This window comes from Manacus candei, unplaced genomic scaffold (genome assembly GCF_025592945.1).
Source record: "Manacus candei isolate 608988 ecotype Guabito, Panama unplaced genomic scaffold, ASM2559294v1 h1tg000027l, whole genome shotgun sequence".
Classification (NCBI taxonomy): domain Eukaryota; kingdom Metazoa; phylum Chordata; class Aves; order Passeriformes; family Pipridae; genus Manacus; species Manacus candei.
Genome location: NW_026138075.1, coordinates 4,236,250 through 4,258,868, shown reverse-complemented (window position 1 = coordinate 4,258,868; position 22,619 = coordinate 4,236,250). Strand labels below are relative to the sequence as shown.

General features: G+C 38.6%; 1 protein-coding gene and 1 long non-coding RNA gene across 2 annotated transcripts; both read left to right on the top strand.

Moving 5' to 3' along the window:
- Positions 1–502: 502 nt before the first annotated feature.
- On the top strand, positions 503–21,030 carry LOC127471936 (zinc finger protein 474). Its single transcript, XM_051789469.1, has 4 exons — positions 503–683; positions 9,872–10,747; positions 17,350–17,530; positions 20,696–21,030. The coding sequence occupies exons 2-4, from the start codon at positions 10,316–10,318 to the stop codon at positions 20,845–20,847; spliced, it is 765 nt and encodes a 254-aa protein (XP_051645429.1). The 5' UTR covers positions 503–683; positions 9,872–10,315; the 3' UTR covers positions 20,848–21,030.
- On the top strand, positions 12,527–15,877 carry LOC127471972 (uncharacterized). The gene is made up of 3 exons (XR_007904818.1): positions 12,527–12,684; positions 13,474–13,625; positions 14,949–15,877. It is a non-coding gene; the product is annotated as an uncharacterized LOC127471972 (long non-coding RNA).
- Positions 21,031–22,619: the final 1,589 nt, after the last annotated feature.

Here is a 22,619-nt window from a genome sequence, read left to right as displayed (position 1 = left end):
GAAGTTAAATTTCAAAAAACGTGAAAGAGTCTGACCAAAAACTGAATTTTTGCATGAGAAATTTTGCCTCCGTCGAAGATGGAGTTCGGGCTCCTTATTCTCTTATTCTTCTCTGTTGCCTGAGCTTCACGGCGATGCCATTTGTCCCTTCTCACCTCGTCAGGAGCAGAAAAGGTTTGAGAGAGGGGACCCCGCTCATGGATGCAGAGCTTGGCTGGGGACCCTTCCCACGGAGCAGCTCGCAAGTGTTCGGTCGATCAGACTTTCCGCACACACATACTCCTGCTTCTCTGGCAGGAAAAGCCCCATTTCCCCCAAAGCCGAGAGCTGCACGCATCCCTCCAGAAGGACGCCGAGGAGCGGGCGGCAGGACCCGGGGGCGGGGCCACCTCCCCTGCCGGTGAGCGACAGCCGCGCGGGCCAATCAACGGCGGCGCAGCCGGCATACATTTGCATATGTTTGCGCGTTGCCGTGGGAACGGCGCGGGCGCGGTTCCGGGTGCGGGTACGGCGGGAGCGGGGGTGGGTGTGGGGACCCCAAATGTGCCGGGAAATGTGGGCCCGACTGTGCTGCTCAACTCTCTTCTTCCTTCCATAAGGGGCAAACTGAGCCAAAGCACAGCATCAGAGAAGCCCGGGTCTTGGGGACATGAGGGAATTTTGACCCGCCCTTTGGAGCGAAGGTAATGGGAGTTTAGGAGGACGCTAAAAATGCGATGCCTTCCACGGTCTCCTGCGCGTTGGATCTGAATAAGCCTGTGGACTTTTTTCAGGCAGTGGTTGGGTCAGGAGGCACTGTGGTTTTCCTTCCCTCCCGAAGTTCAAGCACCTCTTGTCCCTGGCAAGTAGACACGGGCGGATCCTTGGGATCCTCAGCTCACAATCCAATTCTGCTAGTTTTCACCTCATTTCCCTCTAAAACTGTGGTGATGGTACTGGTAACAGTCCTGGCCTGAAGGTCAGTCAGCCAAGGCTCAAACAGTGCAGTCCTACGTGTTGCCCTCATCCCACTGTACCAGTGCCTGCTCTGAATGCCAGATGACTGAATCCCCACAGAGATAAAGGACCCAGTTGTAGATAACTAGGTCTATCAACAACGATTTGGGTGACTTTCACCCCTCAGACCAGCCAGCTGGTAATAAATGCATGTGTAACAGCGCTTTCTGCAAGGATAGTGCATTTATTCTCTGGATTTTTTTTTTTTCTACAGAGGTTTGCCTGGCAAAAAGTGTGTGAGCATTTACCAGGTCAGATGTTCTGGCTACCTAGTTCTGCACTTTTCCAGGGAAGTGGATGGAGTTCATTTATAGGTGTGTTTTAAGGACAGGAGAATACAATTGGAATAATCATGGCCAACCATTTGGATATTGAGATCTAGAAATATTATCTTTGTAAAAGGTAACTCTACCTGACACGTGATTACTGATTCTACTGTATAACAGAAGTTATCTCTTCCAGTTCTGTTCCTGGACAATATGTGGTGCTCAACAGTAATGAAAAGGTTTACTAAAAAGCCAGTTTGTTTTGCTTTGTTTTGCTTTATTTTGTTTTGTTTGGAAAGTGCAAGTGAAACAGAAAACTTTACTGTCATATCCAAATGGTCTATCTTAAAGCTTATTACCAAATTTATTTGTGAGGTACGGTCAGTGAACTGATTGCTCAAGTTACAAATTAACACCATTGCCTTCATAACAAATTTATATATTTTACTTAAATTTACTTTTCTATTTACCAAATTCCTTAGGGCAGTGATCTATTATAGGATGCACTGGTTTCTGACCGGGTGAAATTATGGTTACACGGTAAGGAGCTCAGACAGACATATCACTTCCTTTAAGCCACATTGTCTGAGGATATTTCAGGCTTATATTCCATATGTATTTCTATTGGCTCATGAAATTTAGTCCTGTTAACTAAAGATTTATAAAACAGAAAACAGGACTATATGGACAGATGTGTAGATAACAGCTGCAAATACAAACTGAGAAAAGATCATCATTAAACATAACAAATTATATAATCATCAGGACCGAGGGGTACCAGGTAAAACTTGACATTTTTCCACCATTTCCTCTCACACCAATTATAAATTACTGTTGATTTAATCTGGAGAGAAGAACAATAATGTAAAAGAGTGATGTTTTTTGAGATTTGTTATGAGTCAGAACCTTAAAAATGAGTGATATAATGCTGTCAGGTATCTTGCTGGACATGATGGATGTTTTGATAACGCTCCTAGGATGCTGTTGTCTCTAACAGATTCAGTGTGTGGCCATTTCTTTTTTGTAATACTGTGTCATGACTGTTCTGCAAAGTTTTAAGATGTGCTGTACTGTTCATGCATAATGCAATGAGCAAAATAATGTCTTGTTAGGTGTACCAACATTTCACAAAATAATTGGGTTGCCCAGAGTTTTATTTTTCTAGACATTTTCCACTTTGGATAGTTTCATCTGCTTGTGTAGATTCCCTCTGATTCTTTTCTGCTGTTGTGGCTTTCTGTTCATCATTTAAGTTTCATATTTTAATAGCTGGTGTATCTTGCTGGGGATACTAATTGCCATGGTAATCAGATTATCTGTTTGAATATCCTGTTCATAACAAAAGTAGCAAAAATCTTAGTTACAGAGTCATTTATCAGCTGGATCACTTTCTTTCTATTCAAAAATAGAAAGGTTGATTTACACCATAAAAGATGAGAACATTTACCCTTTCTGATTATTTTCTCCTGTATAATGTAACTGTGTTACTGCAGATAATTGAAAAAAGTGTCTTTCCAATACTGAATCACTTTACACTTCAAGTGATAGGCTCTCAGCACATATGCAGTGTCATCCTTCTACTGATTTCCACTGACTTGTGTCAGTTTGTACAAGCTGACATACCTGGCTTCTATTCTTTTGTTTCAAACAGGCTGAGAACCAATTATGAATTTATCCATCCACCTATTTTTTCTCCCTAACAATTAGCATACTTTCTTGAAGTAATTGCATAGTCATCATCAAAATCACTGGGAACCAGCCTGATTCTGTACATATAAGTTCCAGAAATGGAAATGTTGAACAGAGACATGATCTAGAAAGTACAAGTAGCTCACTTTGAGCTGTGTAAACTCGCTTGCTTCAATGCCTGCTTTTTCTCATACTCCTGTGCTGTGTGCAGGTTGAACATACCCAATCTATTCATTGTTTGATCCATATCCAATATGCCATTTATGATTTCCAGAGTGTTAAGTATCACAGATATACCTCATTAATTGAAGATTGTTAAGAATATGATGCGTAAGTATCCCTAGTGTCACACATATCGGGAATATGTCTGTGCTGAGTTTTGCACAAGAGCAAGTGTGAAGGCAGAGTAACATTTGTTTAAAATATGAGATGTGCATTAAAGAATTAGGAGTCAAACAAAGGTAATCCTCACCCTGATGAGTTGTGATACATCACTAAGTAAAATACAAAAAGCAACAACTTTATTTGTAGAGTATAAAGGAGATCTGAGAGAGAATGGTTTTATTGGAGCAGGTCCAGGATTTTGAATGTTGAAAGTCTGAAAAATTACATTTTTTTACTGAAAATGTTTCATTTTTCCCATATATTTTAATTAGTAGGAATCATAATTCCTTTATGTAAAGGATTTCAGTCAAATCAAAGGAATTATTTCTTATGTTTGGGCAGAAGACATAGTAACATGAAAGAACTTATGTGTCACTAGAAAAAGTCTCCAGCTTTCTCTGGTAACAGTGTCATCAACTGAAATCAAATAGAGCTAATTAAATAAAATAAATTTAATTACTGCATAATTATACATAGGGCCTTCTTAGATGCCAAGTATACAATGACTGCTGTTGATGTGATTTTTTGATTGATCCATAAAGTTTTAGGTAGGAAGACTATCAGATCCAAAGAAAGACATGGTTATTTTCATAGGTCAGAGGAAAATTACAAAAAACTTTGATTAGGATGATTGTCTCATCACAAAAATCACCTTAAATATTTCTGTAGAAAACCTATGGGGTTTATATTTTCCTTTTCTTGCATTGTAATGAACCCACAGCTCACAGACACAAACAGACTTCTCTCTTCTGTGCTTCATAGAGGTACATCTTTGAAGAAAGTTTCAGTTTTGTCTAACCAACACTTCAAACAATGGGAAAAATGTTCACTAGAAAATTCCCAGACAGTTCTAGCCTGTTTGTATATGTCAGAAAACAGTGGCTTTTTAGCCTGGTATATTTGGGGTTGAGTGTTCTTGCCTTGTCCTTGTAGCTGGCTGCATCCATGTTTAACGAAGGCGTAACCAACCAGCCTCTGGGCTGCAGATGGTATGGGGGAAAAGGTATTACTATATGTGCAGCTGATCCCCTAATGGAACAAGCTCCACACTTGGATGTTTCTGAGTGTGCATTACTCATAAGACATTTAAGCCAGGCTGCTGCAATGTTAGATTTTACAGACTTAACAAAGTCTTGAAGCTGCCAGAAGTGGGGGTGCATGCCAATACTTGTATGTTCAGAGATTGCAAATAGTTTTTTAAGATAGGAGGATGCATAAAAGTATGGATCATGCTCAGCTGTGAGAAGATGAAGCATCCTGACATAAAAAATTATGGATTTCCTGCATCTCAGGGGTATTTATTTAAGTTCAATCAAATAATAGATTATTCTTTTCACATGACTGAAGGAAATGATTAGTCTCTAGGACTAATCAAAGGAGACTTCTCCAGCCAGAAACTGTGGAGAAAATGCAGTACTGAGCTGGAAAAATGTGAGGTTTTTAATGTGTGGTTAATTTGCTAAAAATATTGTTGGAAACATGAGAATGGTTTTTTTCCTTTTATCTTTCAGTGAAAAACAGATCCAACAGTAAGATGCTACAAATTGTCCAATATTTTAGTCCAGCTTATGTTTGAGTACTGTGTCTTAACAGATTTCTAAGATGATTTATAATTGAGCAATACAAAACAATATTTAGTACAAGAAAAGGTAAAGCTTAAGATGTTGGTTTAATTTAATTTGCTTTCCCTTAGAGAATAACAGGAAGCCTCATAGAAGACATTTTATTTGGAAAGAGCCTGAAGCAAGGCTTTTTGGCACTCAACACAGGATGTCAGTTTGGTCCTTTCTGACACCTCTTTTATATGTAAATATAATGAAAACCCAGTAGAGTGGAGAAAAAAGACTTACCTTCATCTTGACTGTAAAGTTAGGAATCAGCCTTAGAAAATCCTGCGACTGGCCTGATTTAGTATTGGGGTGCTAGAAAATCTAGAGTAATTTCCTTCTTTTTCGGACTTGCTCTGTTATGCTCAGCAGATCACTTACTTCATCTCTCTCTTTCTGCATCTCTCATCCTGAGTTGTTGTTTAGACTGAGTTGTTGTTCTCCTTTGTCTTTATGGACAGTCCATCGCAGAGTGAGAAACCAGGATATTTGGGTACTGTTGTAGTGCGGGAAGTTTTGCTTGTTGCTTCTTATATAAAGCTATTTGAGATATTTCAAATTTATGTAACAGTAAAATTAGGTATTACAACTGAAAAACTTTTCCTTTAGAATACTTGCAAATTTAGTCCAATATATATGAATCGTCCTTATTAATTGACCCACATAACAACAACTGTGATGTCACAAACAGAAAGCTTATGGCTCCAAGCAAGGCATGATGAACAGGCAGAATGAGTATACAACCTTAAGTGTAGTGTTGAAGAAAGGGAAAACAAAGGCAGAACTCAGAGTGAAGTGGGGCTTTGCTTAAACAAGGGTTTACACAGCCAAGAACTCTTGAATCCAAGATACTGAATTAACCAGTATTTTTTTGCAAGCTAAAATTAGTTTCTTCTTTTTTTGGCACTGACAGCATGGTCTATAGCTGGGCTTCCAGCAGGCTGTTGTACTCAGATGGCACCATTTTGGAGCATTATGTTTTCCACTTCATTTAATGTATCTCTTATGCCTTTCATACTCTTCCTCAGGCAGATCAACCAATGCTGACCTTCTCATAACTCTGTTACAGGAGTCCTGATTTTGTAAGTGCTCTCTAACTATAGATGAACTCTTCAAAGAGCCTCCTGGATTTAAGCCACTGTAACCTCAAGCAAGTACTTCATATAAATCCTTTTCATAGCTTTTGCAAGAACTGTTTTTAAAAAAAGTAGTAAAGGAATCAGTTGTTCCCAATTTTTATTTTGCTTGTTTATGGTCTTCTCTGAAAATTGTCTCTGCTTTTAGATGGAGTCAAACATAGTTAAAAGGGGTTTTGGGTTTGTTTTGGTTTGTTTTTTGACATGTATAAGCTTGAAAGCTCTGTGACCTTTGTTTTAGCTCTATTTTTATTTGGTGCAAGGATTTATCTCATTCCTTTTTGTGCTGGCAGATGAGAACAATGACAGTAAGCCAGCCATATAGTTTAAACAGAGTTTACAGTCTGTTACAGCTACACATGGAAAGTCTGTGATATCAGTCAGCATCCATAAACTGTACAAAATTGTCACAACTGTTCTTTTATTTTGTCCATTTAATAAGCATGGTTATGTCCTGGTAGTAGGAGGCTTCATACAATGTGTTCTTCCATAAGGTAATCTCTGTTTTTTTCAGCTGAGAGGTCTCAATGTGGAATTCTAGCTAAGTCAAAAGCAGTAGTGTTGAGAATTCATTGGAAACAGCCAGTTTAATTCCCCAGCTAACACAAGTATGTTTTCTTCAATTCAGTCAAGGAATCCAGGCTTATAAAATGACCTTATAATGGGTTTTGAGGAATTGTTTACATGAGAGAATCAAGAGAGATGAAAAACAGAGAGGGTCGCTCTTCAGAAATGGGCTGCATACAGGAAATAGGAAACGTATGTGTCAACTTTGCTTCCAAGTTCCAACACTGACATAAAAGAAGACATAAAGAAGGCCATTTCAGGGAAGAAGTTTCCACTTACTTGTATAGGTTGAATCACACATGGCAGCTAAGAGCAGGCAGCATTAGTGAAGCATGGATAATAATGCTATTGCAATTTCTGGTTAGATGAAGCTTAAAAACAATGTGCAAGAGTTCCAGTTCCCTCTTCAGGACAAGAAGATTAGAGATGTACTGAGATATTTGCACTCTTGTCATTCTGTTCTATTTTGGTCAGAGTGAAGCTCTCAGCCTGGTGCTGAACTAGCCATAGTATTGCACTTGTTTTTAATTAAATTTAACTTCACTAGTTGTAAATGACCTATCACTGCAGTTCATGAGATTGTTTTTAAGTATTGTCCTCAGTGGAACTGCAGAGGAGAGAAATGCTTTCCCACAGCTATATGCAGTGATCAACTGTACCTTCCCACTTTACTAAAAAACATATCGCAACATTTTTGAAAGGAAAACATAAGGAAGTTTTATGTTTTGAAATGTAAAATCACAGTCTGACTTACTTCCACAACTTTACCACTGAGCTCAAGAGAAAATTTGCACTGCTCATATTCCTTTTCATTTCACACTGAATTTATAGTAAGTTTCCAAATAATAACAGTCAACTTGGCAGGAATAAATGTAGACCAAATGGTGTAATCCCCACAAGGAAACATAATTCTGTTATGAAGTATTTACAATAGCAAGCTTAGAAATCCAACAATAAGTTGTATTGTTAATAGATTGTTTATAGCATCTTTTATTGACTGATTCATTCCTAATGGCAACAGATTTAGTCACCTAACATTCTTCATGTGGCAGGCAGTTCAGTGTTCACTGTTGCTTTAAGAATCCTCTCAGGTAGCAGAAAGTTTCGGTCTGACATAAATCAATAAATAGGACATAAATAGGACCTTACAAAGTTCAGAAGTTCCCTGAAATGTAACTGAACTTTCTGATGCTCTCTTCCTGTGACCTGCCAATAACCCTTATCTCCCCTGCCTTCATGACCCTTTAATGTTTCCCTGGCTCTCCGTTCCCTTCATCCTCCTAAAGAGCTTGGCTACTTCCCAACTTGGATTCATCCAACAGGCCACCCTCCTTGGAAACTGTCCCAGTCCTTGAAACAGCATTGCAGTACAGTAGCCTCAAAACTAGTTTGCAGATTTAAATTTCACATACTGCTGAACCTGTTATTTTGATATCTGAACTAAAAATTCCAGCGCTACAGTTTTGTGTAACCTTCAACATACATTGTATGTGTACCTGATAGCTTGAGACATCAGAGGATACTAAATCCTTGTACATTACCATATTTTTTCCCAAAGTGCAGTTATCTAATAGAGTTTTAGATGAGGTGTTAACTTTGAGTGCAAAGTCCCTCAAGAATTTTATTTTTAACAGCTAAGTGCAACATATTTGTTCACAGAGATTCGTTCCAGTACAAATCACACATTGGGTCTGATGGTCTTCACATTTTCCAATTTGCCTTACAAATAAATCTGAGCTTCACAGAAGATTTTTTTTTTTTTTTAAGTAAGAAAGTATCCCAGGAATATGTAGCTTTGTGAGTATTTAAGCAAGCAGTGTCAATGCAGCAATCTAAACACTTTTTATGTGCCTGGTAAGAGGGATGACTATGCACATGAACCTGTGTGACGACTTTTTTCACTATTGCCCATGTCCTTAAGACATCCCCTAGAATATTTATGAGAGACTAGAATGAGCTGAGTGTGTCTCTGTGGCACAGATAAAGTTTAAGTTTGTCATCTGAAAAACTGCGTCATTTCCCTTGTGGATAGTAAAATTCAGCCCATGGGTTCAGAGGTGGGAGTGATAAGGGTGAAAAGGCTGTTGAGTGGAAACAAAGTCTTCCATGGTGACATAACAATACAGCAGATCCACAGTAAAGAGCAGATCCACCAGGTTGGTTGGTTGTAGCTGAGAAAGTGAACCAAGACAGGTCAATGGAATCTCTGGATAAGTTTGTGAGTTAGAAACCCCCTAAAAATTTGGAAGGAATGAGATGAAGTTTGGAATATTTGGTAAGGACAAGGTGACCATTTAGCCAACCATTTCTTCTATTACAGAAAAAGTAGACTGTCCTTGGCAGTTGCCTATCTGTGCAACGTGCTGGCTACTTTTTTTTCTTGCAATAACGCAGTAGCATCTACCATACATACGTATGGTCTGAATTTTATTTTCTGATCCTTAGAGGACCAGGTTAAAATATTATAAGAAATGAACTTTTAAGGGATACAGGATGGATTTATCTGTATACAGGGATAGACTGCACAGTGAAAAATTGAAATATGTTTAGTACTGTGTTGAGACTAAACAAATGCAGTTGCCTTACCTTCTCCTCATATTGCATGTGCTTCAGCCCCCAAAGCATGTCACTAGCTCTTACTAATAAACCTGTTCAATTTTATTAGTAGCTCTCCTGTACTGGGAGAATCAAGACTGGTTAGAGAATTTGAGCCACCACCTCACAAGTGCTGAATAAAGGGACCTAATAATTTCCTTCAACCTACAGACTGGAAACATTTTCCTTTCTGACAGTCCCTTTGTAGACTGGACACTAACATCCCTCTGCTAAGGGACTTTTTCTTATCTCTCTGGAGAAAGGGAAATTATGTTTAACTATCAACATAAAGGCTTATTTTTATAAAATTAAGGACTGTGCTAGAAATACCAGTTCTATCAATAACTCAAAATAAATCCTATTGAGTATACTCCGAACCACTTGCATTTCATCAGCTTCACTTTGTGCAAATCCATCTTCTTTCATGTCCTTCACGACTTTCTGTCCTCTGAGGCTAGAATTTTGGGTTTACATTGTTCAACTGCGCGTTAAGGGTAAGGATATATTTGATGTTATTTATCTGCTATTTAAAAGTACAAGAGTATTAAGGTTCCTTGTGGTAAACCACTGGTTGGTAACCTTAACAAGGAAGAAGACATATATTAATATGTACTAATTTCATTTGTTTCAGGATCATGTAAGAACAAAAGACAAACGGAAAACACACAGAAACCCCCCTTCTCTACTGAAACAGCTATTAGGTGTAGTGTTCCAGCTTTGAAGTCCCTAATATATGTTGGCTCATGAAAATGGATTAAGAAGATGTAGAATCATTCTGAATAGCAGACTTTCCTAAGACCTTTATGTGCAGGAGAGGGAGAAATTTCCCAAAATGTCATACCCTTCATGGAAACAAATGCCAGGAAAAAGAATGTGAACAAAACTTGTAGTGCTCTGTCAAGTCCTGGAGAAGCCCCTACTAGTATCTCTAGTACCTCGTCCTCAGAGCATCATCTGGCAGATCTAACGTGCAGATCTTCCCAGAAATTTTCCCAAAGTAGTACATCTAGAAGCTGGACCCCTGTAAAGGTGACCAGGCACTGCAATAGCATCAAAACTGTCAGATTTTTCAAACATGTCTCAAACGCCCTTCCCACCAAGGAGACCTGGCTTCAAGGTATGCTATATCTGTGGCAGAGAATTTGGGTCACAGTCTATTTCTATACATGAATCCCAGTGCCTAAAGAAGTGGCATATTGAAAACGATCAACTACCGAAGCACCTTAGAAGACCAGAGCCCAGGAAACCTGAGGTCCTTCCTGGTGGTTCCTATACACTTACAGATGAAAATGAGGCGGCTTATCAGAGTGCTCAAGCTCAACTCGTACCCTGTGGAAACTGTGGCCGAACCTTTTTTCCTGAGCGTCTTCCTGTGCATGAAAGGTGTTGCAGAGGAGGTAGCAGCGCTCATAAATCTGGTAAAGGACCAAGATCTGGAGCTGGCTCAGAAAGATATGATCAATCTGAGAACCATCAAGGAATGAGTGGGACTGCATCAGCTGCGCAGGTAAATTGCTAAGCATGTGCTATATGAAAGTGTGTGGATGCATCTTGATGCTTGGATCTCCAGGGGAGACTGGTTTCCCATCAAATTTAAAATCACTTTCCTTCAGAAAGACCTTTAGGCTCCATGAAAAAGTTTATCTGCTGAATAGTAGAAAAAGAAAAGTGGAATACTTGGTGCATGGAGAAACTGCTTATTCTTATTTGTTTCAACTTTCTTTTTGAAAGGGAGTAGTTGGGTTCTCCTTCTTTGTGGTCCTGTAAGAGTTATGCCCCAAGAGGGACCATTGTTTGCTATAGCTCCCTAGACAATTCTATTGAGTAGCTTAGGCAGGGTTTGGATGTTATTTTTTTTAGCAGATATTAGGTATTTTTATTTAATTAACATGAAAAGCAGTGTTTCATTGTCCCATAAGCACTCCAAAATATGATTTTCATATTTTACCATTTTTCTTAACCTTGGCATGGAACATGAGTTTACTGAGGACTGCATGTTCAAAGGCAGCAGCTCTGGGTCTAACAACAACAAAATAAGTAGGACTGCACATTTCTTTCCACTGAATTTGATTCAAGATCCAAGAGTAAAGAAGCTGATTCACATTATCCAAAAACTATACAGAGTTTTGGAAAATGGCTTATTTTTTTCTGCATTTTTTTCTGCACAAGCTGTCTTTCGGCCAGGAGTTTTGTAAGATAGTTGTCTAAATTTAGGCCCAGTGTCTAAATTAAACAGCTCTTTCTATTTTTTTTTTTAAATGGGGATTGAAATCCTGTTTGCCTACCTTATTTTGAAAATGAGATTTAGCTCTTTCAGTCACCAAAGGAATGCAGTGGTATGCAGAACATTTCTAAAGATGCTTTAGAAATCAAAGGGTGTTACCTGTTAGTTTACCAGCTGCTGAATAAAATAAAGATAATAGCATTACCCTAGCTCACATGAGACTAAGACAACAGGAACTATTTTTTTATTATGCTATATGAGGCCACTAACTGATAGATACTGGCAAATTAAGGTTCACTCCTTAGGTCTTCTATCAGCAAATTTCAAATAATTCCAAGGAGTTCAAAGTGCTGCACAGCTGCATCTATAGCTGTAAGAAGGGTGATGTTCTTGTTTTACACTACACTGTACCCTTTACCAAAGAACTGGCTTTGCTCTAAAGGTGATTGTTCAATGAAAGGCATGGGTGTGAAACAGAGAATTTAATCCATCGCACATAATTCTGTAGTTTAAAAAAAAAAACAAGGGCGTGGGGGAATTGGCTATAGTTATAATGCCATCAGAAAGAAAAAAAAGAAAAAAGTTTAGAATGTGGTTTGGCATTGACAGTGTTTCTGTAAAAACGTTACCCTCTTGCACAACATATCTGCTCCCTGTGTGGATTCAGTCACATCTGCTGACTTGCTGAACAACAACATTATTACCACTTTTTAGTTCTGTGAGCTCTGCAGAGCCAGAGTGAAATCTGTTCCAATCTGTTCTTCCTTCTGTGTGAACGACAGGTTTCCTCATTTACTTCCAAGCAGTTACAGTTCATCAGTTGCAACAGAACTAATGAGGCTGTACAGCTTGCAGTTTGTAATAGACTCTAAGGGACTTTATTATTAACAATGACTTTCAAGAAGGGGTGATGGATTTTACCTCTCTGAGGTCTTTCATTTTTATATTTTTAGAGCCGTTCTTTTGTGCAGAGGCTCACCTTAAAGGCAGAGAGCAGAACAGAAAGACTGAAAGAAATATCCTGTGATCCAAGTGGTTCTTCAGGACTGGCAGACAGCTTATAGGAAGTGGTCAAAGGAAGCCTCTTTTCCATAGGTTTAAATTCTCTGCATGAGGCTCTCTATTTACAGTTGAAAATTTTGAAAGGTCCACAGATGGAAGGATGTGGAAAAGCACTAAGCTTATGGAAGATCTACAGATTTGCTATGAACAGGGACAAGGTCTGTGTCCCCTCTACAGTCTTCATCTTTTTCCAACGTATGTTTTTAGTTTTGTTCACCTTACCAGCTCCTCAGCTACTTATTAGTTCTGTTAAAAAATAGTACTCCATTAGTGGAGTGAAATGGCAATATGTTTTGGTCCTGTCTGGAAAGCATTTGGGGCAGCTATTGTCTCAACAGACTTACTTGCTGTGATCGTGAATTATTTAAGTACTTATTTAAAGTCCTGATTCAGCAAAACATCAGAGGAAAAGACTAACTGAAAAAAACATCCAACCCTTGTATAAGTGTATTTAAGAGAAGTAATGCTGCAGTCAAATTAATTTATGCAACGAAAGATGCCCTAAATGAAAAAGCTGGATTATCTTCATTTGGAAAATAAAAGTTTTGACTGATTTAGTAGTACACCATGTGAAGGGCATTTTAACTTTACAGCTGCAAGCACTTCTGTCTGTGTGCCTCTGTCCTGGAGCTCCCTCCCCTTTAGCAAGTGAAGGACCAACTAGACCAGTATCATTACTGACAAACTCTTTCACAGTTCTGCGTTAAATGCCTTTAGAAGTGGAGGCACAACAGCCTCTGTAAACCATCTCTTCCACTTACTGCCCTTGCTCTCAGAATCAGTGAACACATCTGAGTTGATCGTGTGTGGCTTTGTAAACCAAACCACTGCCTATGCTTAAAGACTCAGAAATTCTACTGTGATACCCCAAAAAATAGAAGTGGTGTCTGGAGCTACTGAAACTGAGACTTGCACTAGAACAGAGTCTGTGTTTTATTCTTTCATAGAAAAAAATGTGTGGTACGTGTAAGTGAGCACCAGTGACTTGCTGTGTGTATATGAGTTACGGGTGTTTTGACAATAGATAACGCTGATCTTGGAAGCCTATTGATGTATCGCTAGCATCTGGTGCTGCCATCTGCTGTTTTCTTCTTATCAGGTGAACTACCTAAAAAGATTTCACTGATCTTCCTTTGCTGTATTGCAGTGCATTTTAACACAGCATAAACCTTGACAATTCATGTAGCAACAATGTTGATATTGTATTTTGCTCTAGCATAAAGCTGTCTAGGCATTTGGTAAAAGGAAGACTCCTTCAGATGCTGTGTAATTCTAATGAAGGTGGAAAGTCAATGAAAAGCTTTGTGTGCCTTGATTGCAGTGGTTTTGAACACCTTTTTAGGAGAATACTGACAAACAAATTTTCAAATATGGAAAGTTAGTTGAGAATGGATAGTGAACAGATGGTTTGAATGAAACTTATCGTTGGGAGTGATTGAGTTTCTTGCCTTTCTTTTTGTACAAAAAAGCCATGTTCATTATGCTGATGTATTTCAATTAAAATAAAACACATCAGGAGCAAAATGGGATATTCTAGTGCTCCCAGTGTAGTAATATCTTTAATTACCAGCATCATCTGGCAAAATTACCTTGCTTTTCAAATAAATTTTATACACAGGCATATAGGACACTAGTCCTAACATTTGAGCTGTTGTGTTGTGGCTGAAAGTGCTCCAGTGGGGTGTGAAATGCAACTTTGGATAGTCATGAGCCCCATGCCACAGCTTGTCCCTGTTCCTTGTGCAAAATGCTTTCTACTTTCCAGGGAGGAGTGTATGAAAAGGGCTGCTGTCATACAACAGAATGGTGCTGCTAAGTGTTTGCATCGATCTTGTCTTGAGCCTCTGTTCCCTGGGCAATTCAAGTCTATGATGAGAGCTCTGTCCTAGAGCAAGATGCTTCCCCTCTTCCCATTAAAATACTTGGATAACTAAACAAATAGGAGAGGCAGAGGTGTGTGCAGTCCTGGATGATAAATATTTATGTAGTGGAGTTTGGGAGACAGTCTTATTGTGTGTACTTAAGAAGAAATTAAAAGCTTTGTGCAGTATGGAAGGATTTGACCTCATGTAACACCATAACAAGCAGCCTGGGGCTAACCTCAAGTAATGTCAGGTCTATTGAAAATACATAGTTGCATAGCCCTCTGAGCTAAATAACTTCATTCATGGTCACGCAGACATACTTAGCAGTCTAGGAGAAAAAAAGAAAATACTGAGACACCAGAGGAAAGCCTAACTACACTGTTAGGTATTTGTAGGTATTTTTATAATAACACATATCCTCAGGAACAGACCTTCCCTACAACCCTTTTTAAAAGTTAAAAACAAAGCAGTGAGCAGACAGCCTAGCCACTGGCCTGTGAGTAGTTTGGGTTGGAAAATTGTGGTGTTTCCAAAAATAGTTTCATTTCAAACTGCAGGCCTCCAGATGTGACATTTGGGATAAGCACACTCTGAAGAGAAAAAGAAATGAAGGGTAAATATCATCAGCTGTAGAAATTCCAAGTAAAGCTTATCATATCTTGGATTCCACAGTTAAAAAATGAAAAACCTGTTACTACCAATTGTAAGGCTAATCTCCTTCAGGTTTTATTTTTCAGGTTTTTAACATGTGTGCAGAGAAGGATTTGTGAATATAATTTTATGTGTGGTGATGATTCAAACTCACTATTTTTCTGGAAAAAAAATAATTCTATCCTTAGAGTGACCTGATTCCTTTTAATTAATTCTGGTCTCTGCTATTGTTCCTGTACATTTTTTTATTGTGGAAGTTACAAAAGACAGACACATCTACTTGAACAGAGTTCTACAGCATTTGGACCAGGATTCCTTTTTTCATTTCTGGTGGTATATAAAGAGTACCTACAGACCGAATACAAATCAAATTGCTCTTTCCTAGTTTTCAGCCAATAGATAACCTATTTTAGTGAATGGCAGGAACCTAGCTAATGACACTAGTAAGGAAAATGTGTTCCCAGTGATTTTACACATAGCATTTTTTAAGGAAACCATTTCTAAAATGCTGTAACATGCCCAAAACAGGAATGCACACTGAATTGAGTCCCCTGACCTCAAGAATTCAGATTATAGTATCCTTATCTAAACCTCTCCAGAGCCTACAAATAAACATATAGTGCCGTCAAACAACTCCATCTGGACCCAGAGTCTTATCTCCAAATCAGACAAGATTTAGCTCAAGACTTGAAGCAAAGAAGTAGGTGAAAATTGATAGTGAAAAATCAGAAGGTGTTCTTACAATAGCTGTTGATATATTCACCTACAAGTAGGAGAAGGATATGTTTTTATATTTATTGGAAAATATACATGTATAAATACTGTGTTATCAAAGGTAGCTAAGAAAATTCCATTTGAAAGTCAAGAGGCTGAAAATCTCCTTGGAGAGACTGTCTTTGGATGTTGTATTTCAAGTCACTGTGAGAACTTTCTAGGCTGAGTCCACCTTTTCCCAGCAAAAATACACTTTATAGAGTAGTATTCTTATAATTGAGATTACATGTGTGATACAGGAAAGCAAGCTTATGCAGATTGTTCACTAATGACATTTTCAGACTGTAACGTAAATGCGAGAAGAAATGCCCAGAATTTCTTGAACACACTGATGGGCTGACAGAGAGAGTCATAAATACTGGAACAGGTTACTCTTTGTCTTAAACAGCAGCAGAGGAAAAAATTAAATCCCCACCTCCCTTGTTTGAGTGAGAAAGGCTTCCCATGTTTGGTCTGGCATGGCTGTCCTCTAAGTTTAGGAGGGCAGGGGATAGCTCATCTCTTACTGGTATTCTGCAGTTAGAGACCCATCTGTGTACCTCCAAGTTCTGTCTCTACAGTGTGTTTTTACTCTACTTCCTGGAACAGGGCTGGTATTGACACCACACCTAGTCCGGGACATGCCTAAGGACACAGCCGAGTCCATAATCTACCGTACCACAGTAATTATACATTTTTCAGCCTTAGAATATGTATTTGTGAGGTCTGGGGCTGAGGAATCTTTTTCTTCCATTGTTGGGCTGTTTTTTTTCTGAGAACAATAGCATATTTGAAGTGTGAAAACAATAACTTGCTTAGAGTCCAGTTCTGCACTCGCTACAGTCACTGGCAAAGTTCACACTGAGGCCTTTGGGATAAACAAACAGCAATTCCTATTTTGCTGCTCATCCTGAAATATCCTGGGTTGATTTTAATCCTTAAAGGCCAAGAATTCCATCAACTAACTGACCTGTGGCAAAAGTAACATAGGGTAAGGGACCACAGTCACTGCTTGGGACAGCTGCCCTCATTGTCCAGCTTTAGAGAGACACTAAGGCTGGACACAGTGGTTTGAGCTGTGTTCTGCCAGAAGATGGAGTCTTTCTGTTACTGCAGCTGTGTTCAGCTGAGGAAGCTTTTGTTGCTGCTTTACGTGTTACTTCTGCTTGGTCTGTAAAAAAGGGCTTTGACCATTTAAGATGGATGCTGCTCCTCAACAACTTGATGAAGCAGAGTTGTTTCTGCATGTGAAGACTGAGCATTTCCATGAATTTGAAGGTGTGAAAATAGGAGATGAAACTTACATAGCTAAGTATTAGTCACACACATGAATTTTCAGTCCAGTATCTGCAGAATGAACCCACCTGTTAATGAGGTGATATCTCTTACAAGCTTCGAGACTGAATCCAAACAAAATGAAATTGATAGAAACAGTTACACTGATTTCACAAGTATCAAGTTCCTTATCTACATGACTGTTTTCATCCACAGTCATTCTGATTCAAAATTAATGTTGAATCAGTATTTATTCTTCTTCACCATTGTTACTTGCAGGCAAAAGTGATAAAACGACCACCAACAGTGATTTGTTACATATGTGGTCGTGAGTATGGAACAAAATCTATTAGTATTCATGAACCACAATGCCTGAAAAAATGGCACCAGGAGAATGACAACCTACCCAAGCACTTGAGAAGGCCAGAACCTAAAAAGCCTGAAGTAAGAATTGTGCAAGGTAAGATACATACTAAATTAAGATATGGGATGAAGAAAGTGCGAGGAATAAAAAAAAAATAAAAAGTAATTTAAAGTAGTAGATAAACAGTTTGCAAGAACTGCTTTCTTCAGTTTACGGGTTTTAAGCTTTTTATTAAGTATCCAGTTATTCTGTAAAGCATCCGTGAGAAGTAAGAGTAGTCACTGACTCTGGAACGTGGCTCCTGGGACAGTCCCCTTTATGTGTCAGTATGTTCTGAATCAAAACACTACATCACTACTTTTTGACTCCTTTCAACACTGTAGATAGGTATGTTTTGAAATAAGCAAAAACATCCAAGAATAATGTGCAGACTTGACACATACAGTCATTAAAATGAAATACCCTCAGGCAACATAGGTATAGATGCTTCAGCTATGTTCTTCTGCAGTCAACATCCAGTGGATGTTATTGATCCCTTTTATTTAAAAGTATTAGAAGCTTTCATTGTGAGATATTATAATATAAACATGGTGAAGAAAAAATACAGGTAGTAAAAAAAAAAATAATTCTGCCAATTTGGCATGTTTATGTTGTGGATCCTGTTTTGTAAGATTCCACTTCTTCGAATCAACAAACACTGATGATCCCCAGCACCCACAGAGATAGGCTCTGGTATGTATTCCAGGGGGGATTTGCTCACTGTAGGACCAAAACCAAATCCTTATCTGTGCGTTGCCTGGAAGCTGTTCCCAGGACTTCCCTATTCCCATGTAAAGTTATTTCACCTTTTCTTCTGGATGCTTTCCCTGGCTCTGCCAGCTGGTCTGAGCTACTTTGGGCCAAGTTTGGACCACTTCCTCACAGGCGTTTAATCCACACATGTTTTTTTTTATATTCCCCATAATTTCCCTCAGCTTCCCCTAATGTCTGGAAAAGTAGACAAAGTCTGCTACAACTCACTGTGAACGAGTCATACACTAGGTCAGTTTACAGCAGTATAAAGAAATATGTCCTCAGAAGACACACAGAGGAGAGCAGGATCACGAAGAACACTAAACAGCTGTTCAAAATAATAATCAAAGATCAAATAATATCAAATCAGAACTTGGTTAACAGATGCCAAGTGGCAGAGTTGAATCTGCAGTAAAAGATATGTTCGAAAGATGTTTTCATTGTATTTGCTCTTTTAGATGTTAAACACTTTTTAGTTATTACACATTTTGGGGTAAAACAGATTGGAGAAAATGAGAATTCCATGAGAAAGAGAAGGATGCAAAAGGACAAATCTGTTTTTTTTTTTTTTAAATACACTGTTCTTATTTTGAAGGAGTGGAAACAGAAAGACAGCAACTCTTTGAGAAAACAGTCTAGCAGAAAGCTCCCAGATATGAATCAGAAAGTTGTCTTATGCAGTGAGTCATATCAGGCGCCTCTCATCTCCTGTGAAGTGTTGTGTGCCCATGGTTCCCCAGGGGACATTGACCTGCTTCCAGCATATGTCCCCAAATGCCTGCTGATGCAAGCCTGATCAGTTCTGTACCTTGAGCTAAAATTGTTGTTCCCCCTGCAGTTGCCTCATACTTCTGGCCTCAAGAAAATAATCTCAGTGTTGTTCTTTTTCCGTAAGAGTTACTCTCGATCATCTGGTAAATGCTATAACTGACCTTGAGACCACATGCATGTACTGCATGTCTCACAGTTTCTCAGCTCAGGGAGAAGGGATTACCCCTGTTGTTGAATGAAACAAATGTTGTTGAATGTTCAAAAAAAGCTCAGAAATATTAACTGCTTACATAAAACTTTTTATAACTTACATAAATCTTTTTCTGAAAACTCAAGTGTCACGAGAAGACAACCACTGCCCTCATTACACAGTGTTTTGTTTATGGAATTCCTAACACATGCCTGCAAGGAGAAAGTTATCTCTCTTTTTCCCCCCCCCCTTTTTTTTTGTATTCCATAAACTCACCAAAGTACTTTGCTTGCTTCATTTCCTGCAAGCAAAGGGGATATTTGTCTCAGCCAAGAAAAGAAACACTACTTGGTTGCTCTTCTAACAAAAAGAACATTAGGAACAGGCATATTAAGAGATCTAAGGCTTATTGTGGTTATGTGAACCACTGGATATGAATCATATTAAAATTGTATGGGCCTTTAATGAAGGGCTCTATCATGTGCCAGTGACAGAAACCATGGAATTTTTTTTAAATGCACAAATGCCTTTCTTTTAAAAATTGTCCACTGCTAAAAGTTCAAAGAAAAAAACTAGATTTTTAAATCTGTCTCTATATTGTCATACTATTTGAGAAGGGGGAAGCAAGTACATCTTCAAGCCATGTGGATTTTTTTCTGCACGTACTTCAAATGAAAACTCTTAAGAACTAAATCCAGGTATTAAGCAACCTGCCTGGCCTTTTTGCAAATCAGTTTGAGACAATAGTATGTGAAAAGAAAAGTCAATTTCAAGATGAAAGTAAACAAGATTTTTTTTTATACCCAAATAAAATCTTGAAAATACATCTGAGTGTTTGAAGAATGCTCCCGTGTTTTTGAAGCAGTCATTCTTCCCACAGTGGAAAATAACTGAGGGTAAGACTGGATTAGTGTTTAGATCACAATAGATGCATCAGTGCAATGACCTCACAGGAAGTTGTGGCTTAAAAGTACTGTAGGTTTTGTCTGTAAGGTTTTGGCCTTATCTAAGATTTACTCCAATTTTTAGCAAAACTTGCATAAACTTCAATGGGAAGAAAATTGAGCCCCTTGTCCAGAGCAGTGCAAAGAGCATATTCTCAAATATGATACATTCCCGCCCGTAGCCATGGTCAGATAACACATGCTCATTAAACAGAACTTGAAATGAAGCCAAAAAGTGAATTTGCTGATAATAGTATGTGTGTAAAGATGTTAGTAATTAACTTAGAATGCACATCATAACACACAGCATGATGTTTTCTCATACAATACAAAATTATTCAGTTTGAAGTCAATTTAATTCAACCCCTGGGACAAAAAACAGAGTCTTTTTTATGTATTTTTTACTCTTTTGCTTCTTTCTTTTCTTTTTCATTTGCAAAAGCAATATGGTTTGGTTAAACTGAAAGGCTCAGTCAACAGGTATTTCCTGAAAATATTTTCCATAAAGAGTTGAATGTGGGTCTCCAGAATGAAAGCTGATACTTTCTTTTTCTAATTTTCCAGCCAAAGGTTTCTATGATCTTGATTCTTTAAATGAGGCAGCCTGGAGCAGCGCCCAGACCCAGCTAGTTCCATGTGATATTTGTGGGCGTACTTTTCTTCCAGACAGACTGATCGTCCACCAGAGGTCCTGTAAACCAAAACCTGCAAAGTGAAGTGGATGTAACACACATACATACAAATACACGCCTGCTAACACACAAACACGCATCAATAAAATGTGTGTGTGTGTGTGTGTGTGTGTGTGTGTGCATGAAGGCACACGCATGCACCCATACCTTTCAGACAAACCACTAGAGAAATAAAATTCAGCTGAGAGGCATGGCCATCAAAACTGTAGTGTGTAATCATATCATGTGCTCCAGAAATCTCTAGAGTAAAAATCAGCAGTTGCTACCAAGGGATAAGATCAAATACAGAAAATTATTTCCTTGATAATTTTGTTTCTCCTCTACCAAAGACTTCTCTGGTTAGTGTAAGGAACTGTAGCTGAACTTGACTAATCAGAGAAGCCAAGTAGCTCCTTTAATTAAGTTTGTTCATTTTTGTTAAAGTTTTGGGGGTTTTATGGGAGGGAGGCGGTGTCTTTGTCCATTTTCAGCACAAGACTATTCAAGGACTCCCACTCAGAACTTAAATCCAAGGAGCACTCCAGGGTTCATATCCTTGTGTGACAGTGCATCGTGAAGACCTCGACGGCTACAAGTGAAACATTCCCATATAAAGGGACCCAGTCATGGGCCATAGAAGCAGAAATTGACTGCTTTTAGAAAAGACCCCAGAAGTGCCCTCTTCTTGGAGCATTTTGTGCTTCAGAATGATGCTGACCATTTGATTTATCCTCAGCTCAGTAAACTGATCATGCCAAAAATATTATAAGTCAGAGAAGCATATCTTTGTCATGAACATTGTAAAAGGAAACATATTTTTATGTCAAGATAAAACATGCATAGGGTCTCAGATGGTTGGCATAAAATACCACCCTGCCCTCTGTACCAAATGTGGCCATAACAGAGTGCCAGTATTGGCAAGAAGGGTAGGTATACTACAATAAAGCTGTGGGGAAGGTGTTTGATGGTGCTATTTTGTTATGTAGAAGAATCAGTGCCAAAACACATCAGTGAATAGGCTAAAAACATAGAAGTAATACTCACTTTTACAAGATACAGCAGAGAGCAATTATTATTATTTTACTTACTCTGTAACATTTTATTAAGTGGTGAGGTTATTCAAAAGGTATGACAAAATCCAGTACAAGTTGTGGAACAGCAATCTATGCTTCCTGATATTATGAAAGAAACTGTATATCATGTATGTTTTTGTCTGCAGGCTTAAGGCCCATAATTGTCTGTTATGTATTTTGTGATCAGTGTGACTTTTCTCAGAGCATTCACACTTACTATTGTACTTAAAAATCAGATTAAGTGGATGCCTTCATACACACTAAAATGAAATATGGGTACCAGCAACTTTTCTTTTCCAAGCTATCAAGCTGTGTGATTTGTGGAATAAGTGAAATAAGAAGTAATATCATTGTTCTGTTATTAGAGAAATGCTCCTGGCTCCAGCCCTGGCAGTCTGTTAATTCAGATTGGAGTGGTACCAGCATTCTTTGGTGAAAATAATTTCCAAAACAATCAATGGTACCTCAGCAGCCCTTTCATCTTCAGAATGAGGATTGTATAGTCTGAAGATAGATATCTTCAGGAGTCAAAGGTTCAGTTTCTGTTCTACAGAACAAAGCTGTATAAACCCTGCAGATCTGTCCTTGCTAGTGTCTCCAACCATGAGAGGTGCTGGCAGAGCTGGACCAGTGCCATCTCTCCTCCTTTTGGCTGGGAGAAGGCATGTGGCCTGAGGAAAGAAGAACTAGGACACTGGTTTGTGATTGTTAAACTGGTTCCTTGGAGCTGTTGGCAGGCAACAT

Excerpts from the sequence above, each read along its gene's own strand:
- LOC127471936 (XM_051789469.1), top strand. The coding sequence starts at position 10,316 with ATGTCTCAAACGCCCTTCCCACCAAGGAGACCTGGCTTCAAGGTATGC. Across the intron at positions 10,748-17,349 it reads GGACTGCATCAGCTGCGCAG|GCAAAAGTGATAAAACGACC; the intron begins GTAAATTGCTAA and ends TGTTACTTGCAG. Across the intron at positions 17,531-20,695 it reads TGAAGTAAGAATTGTGCAAG|CCAAAGGTTTCTATGATCTT; the intron begins GTAAGATACATA and ends CTAATTTTCCAG.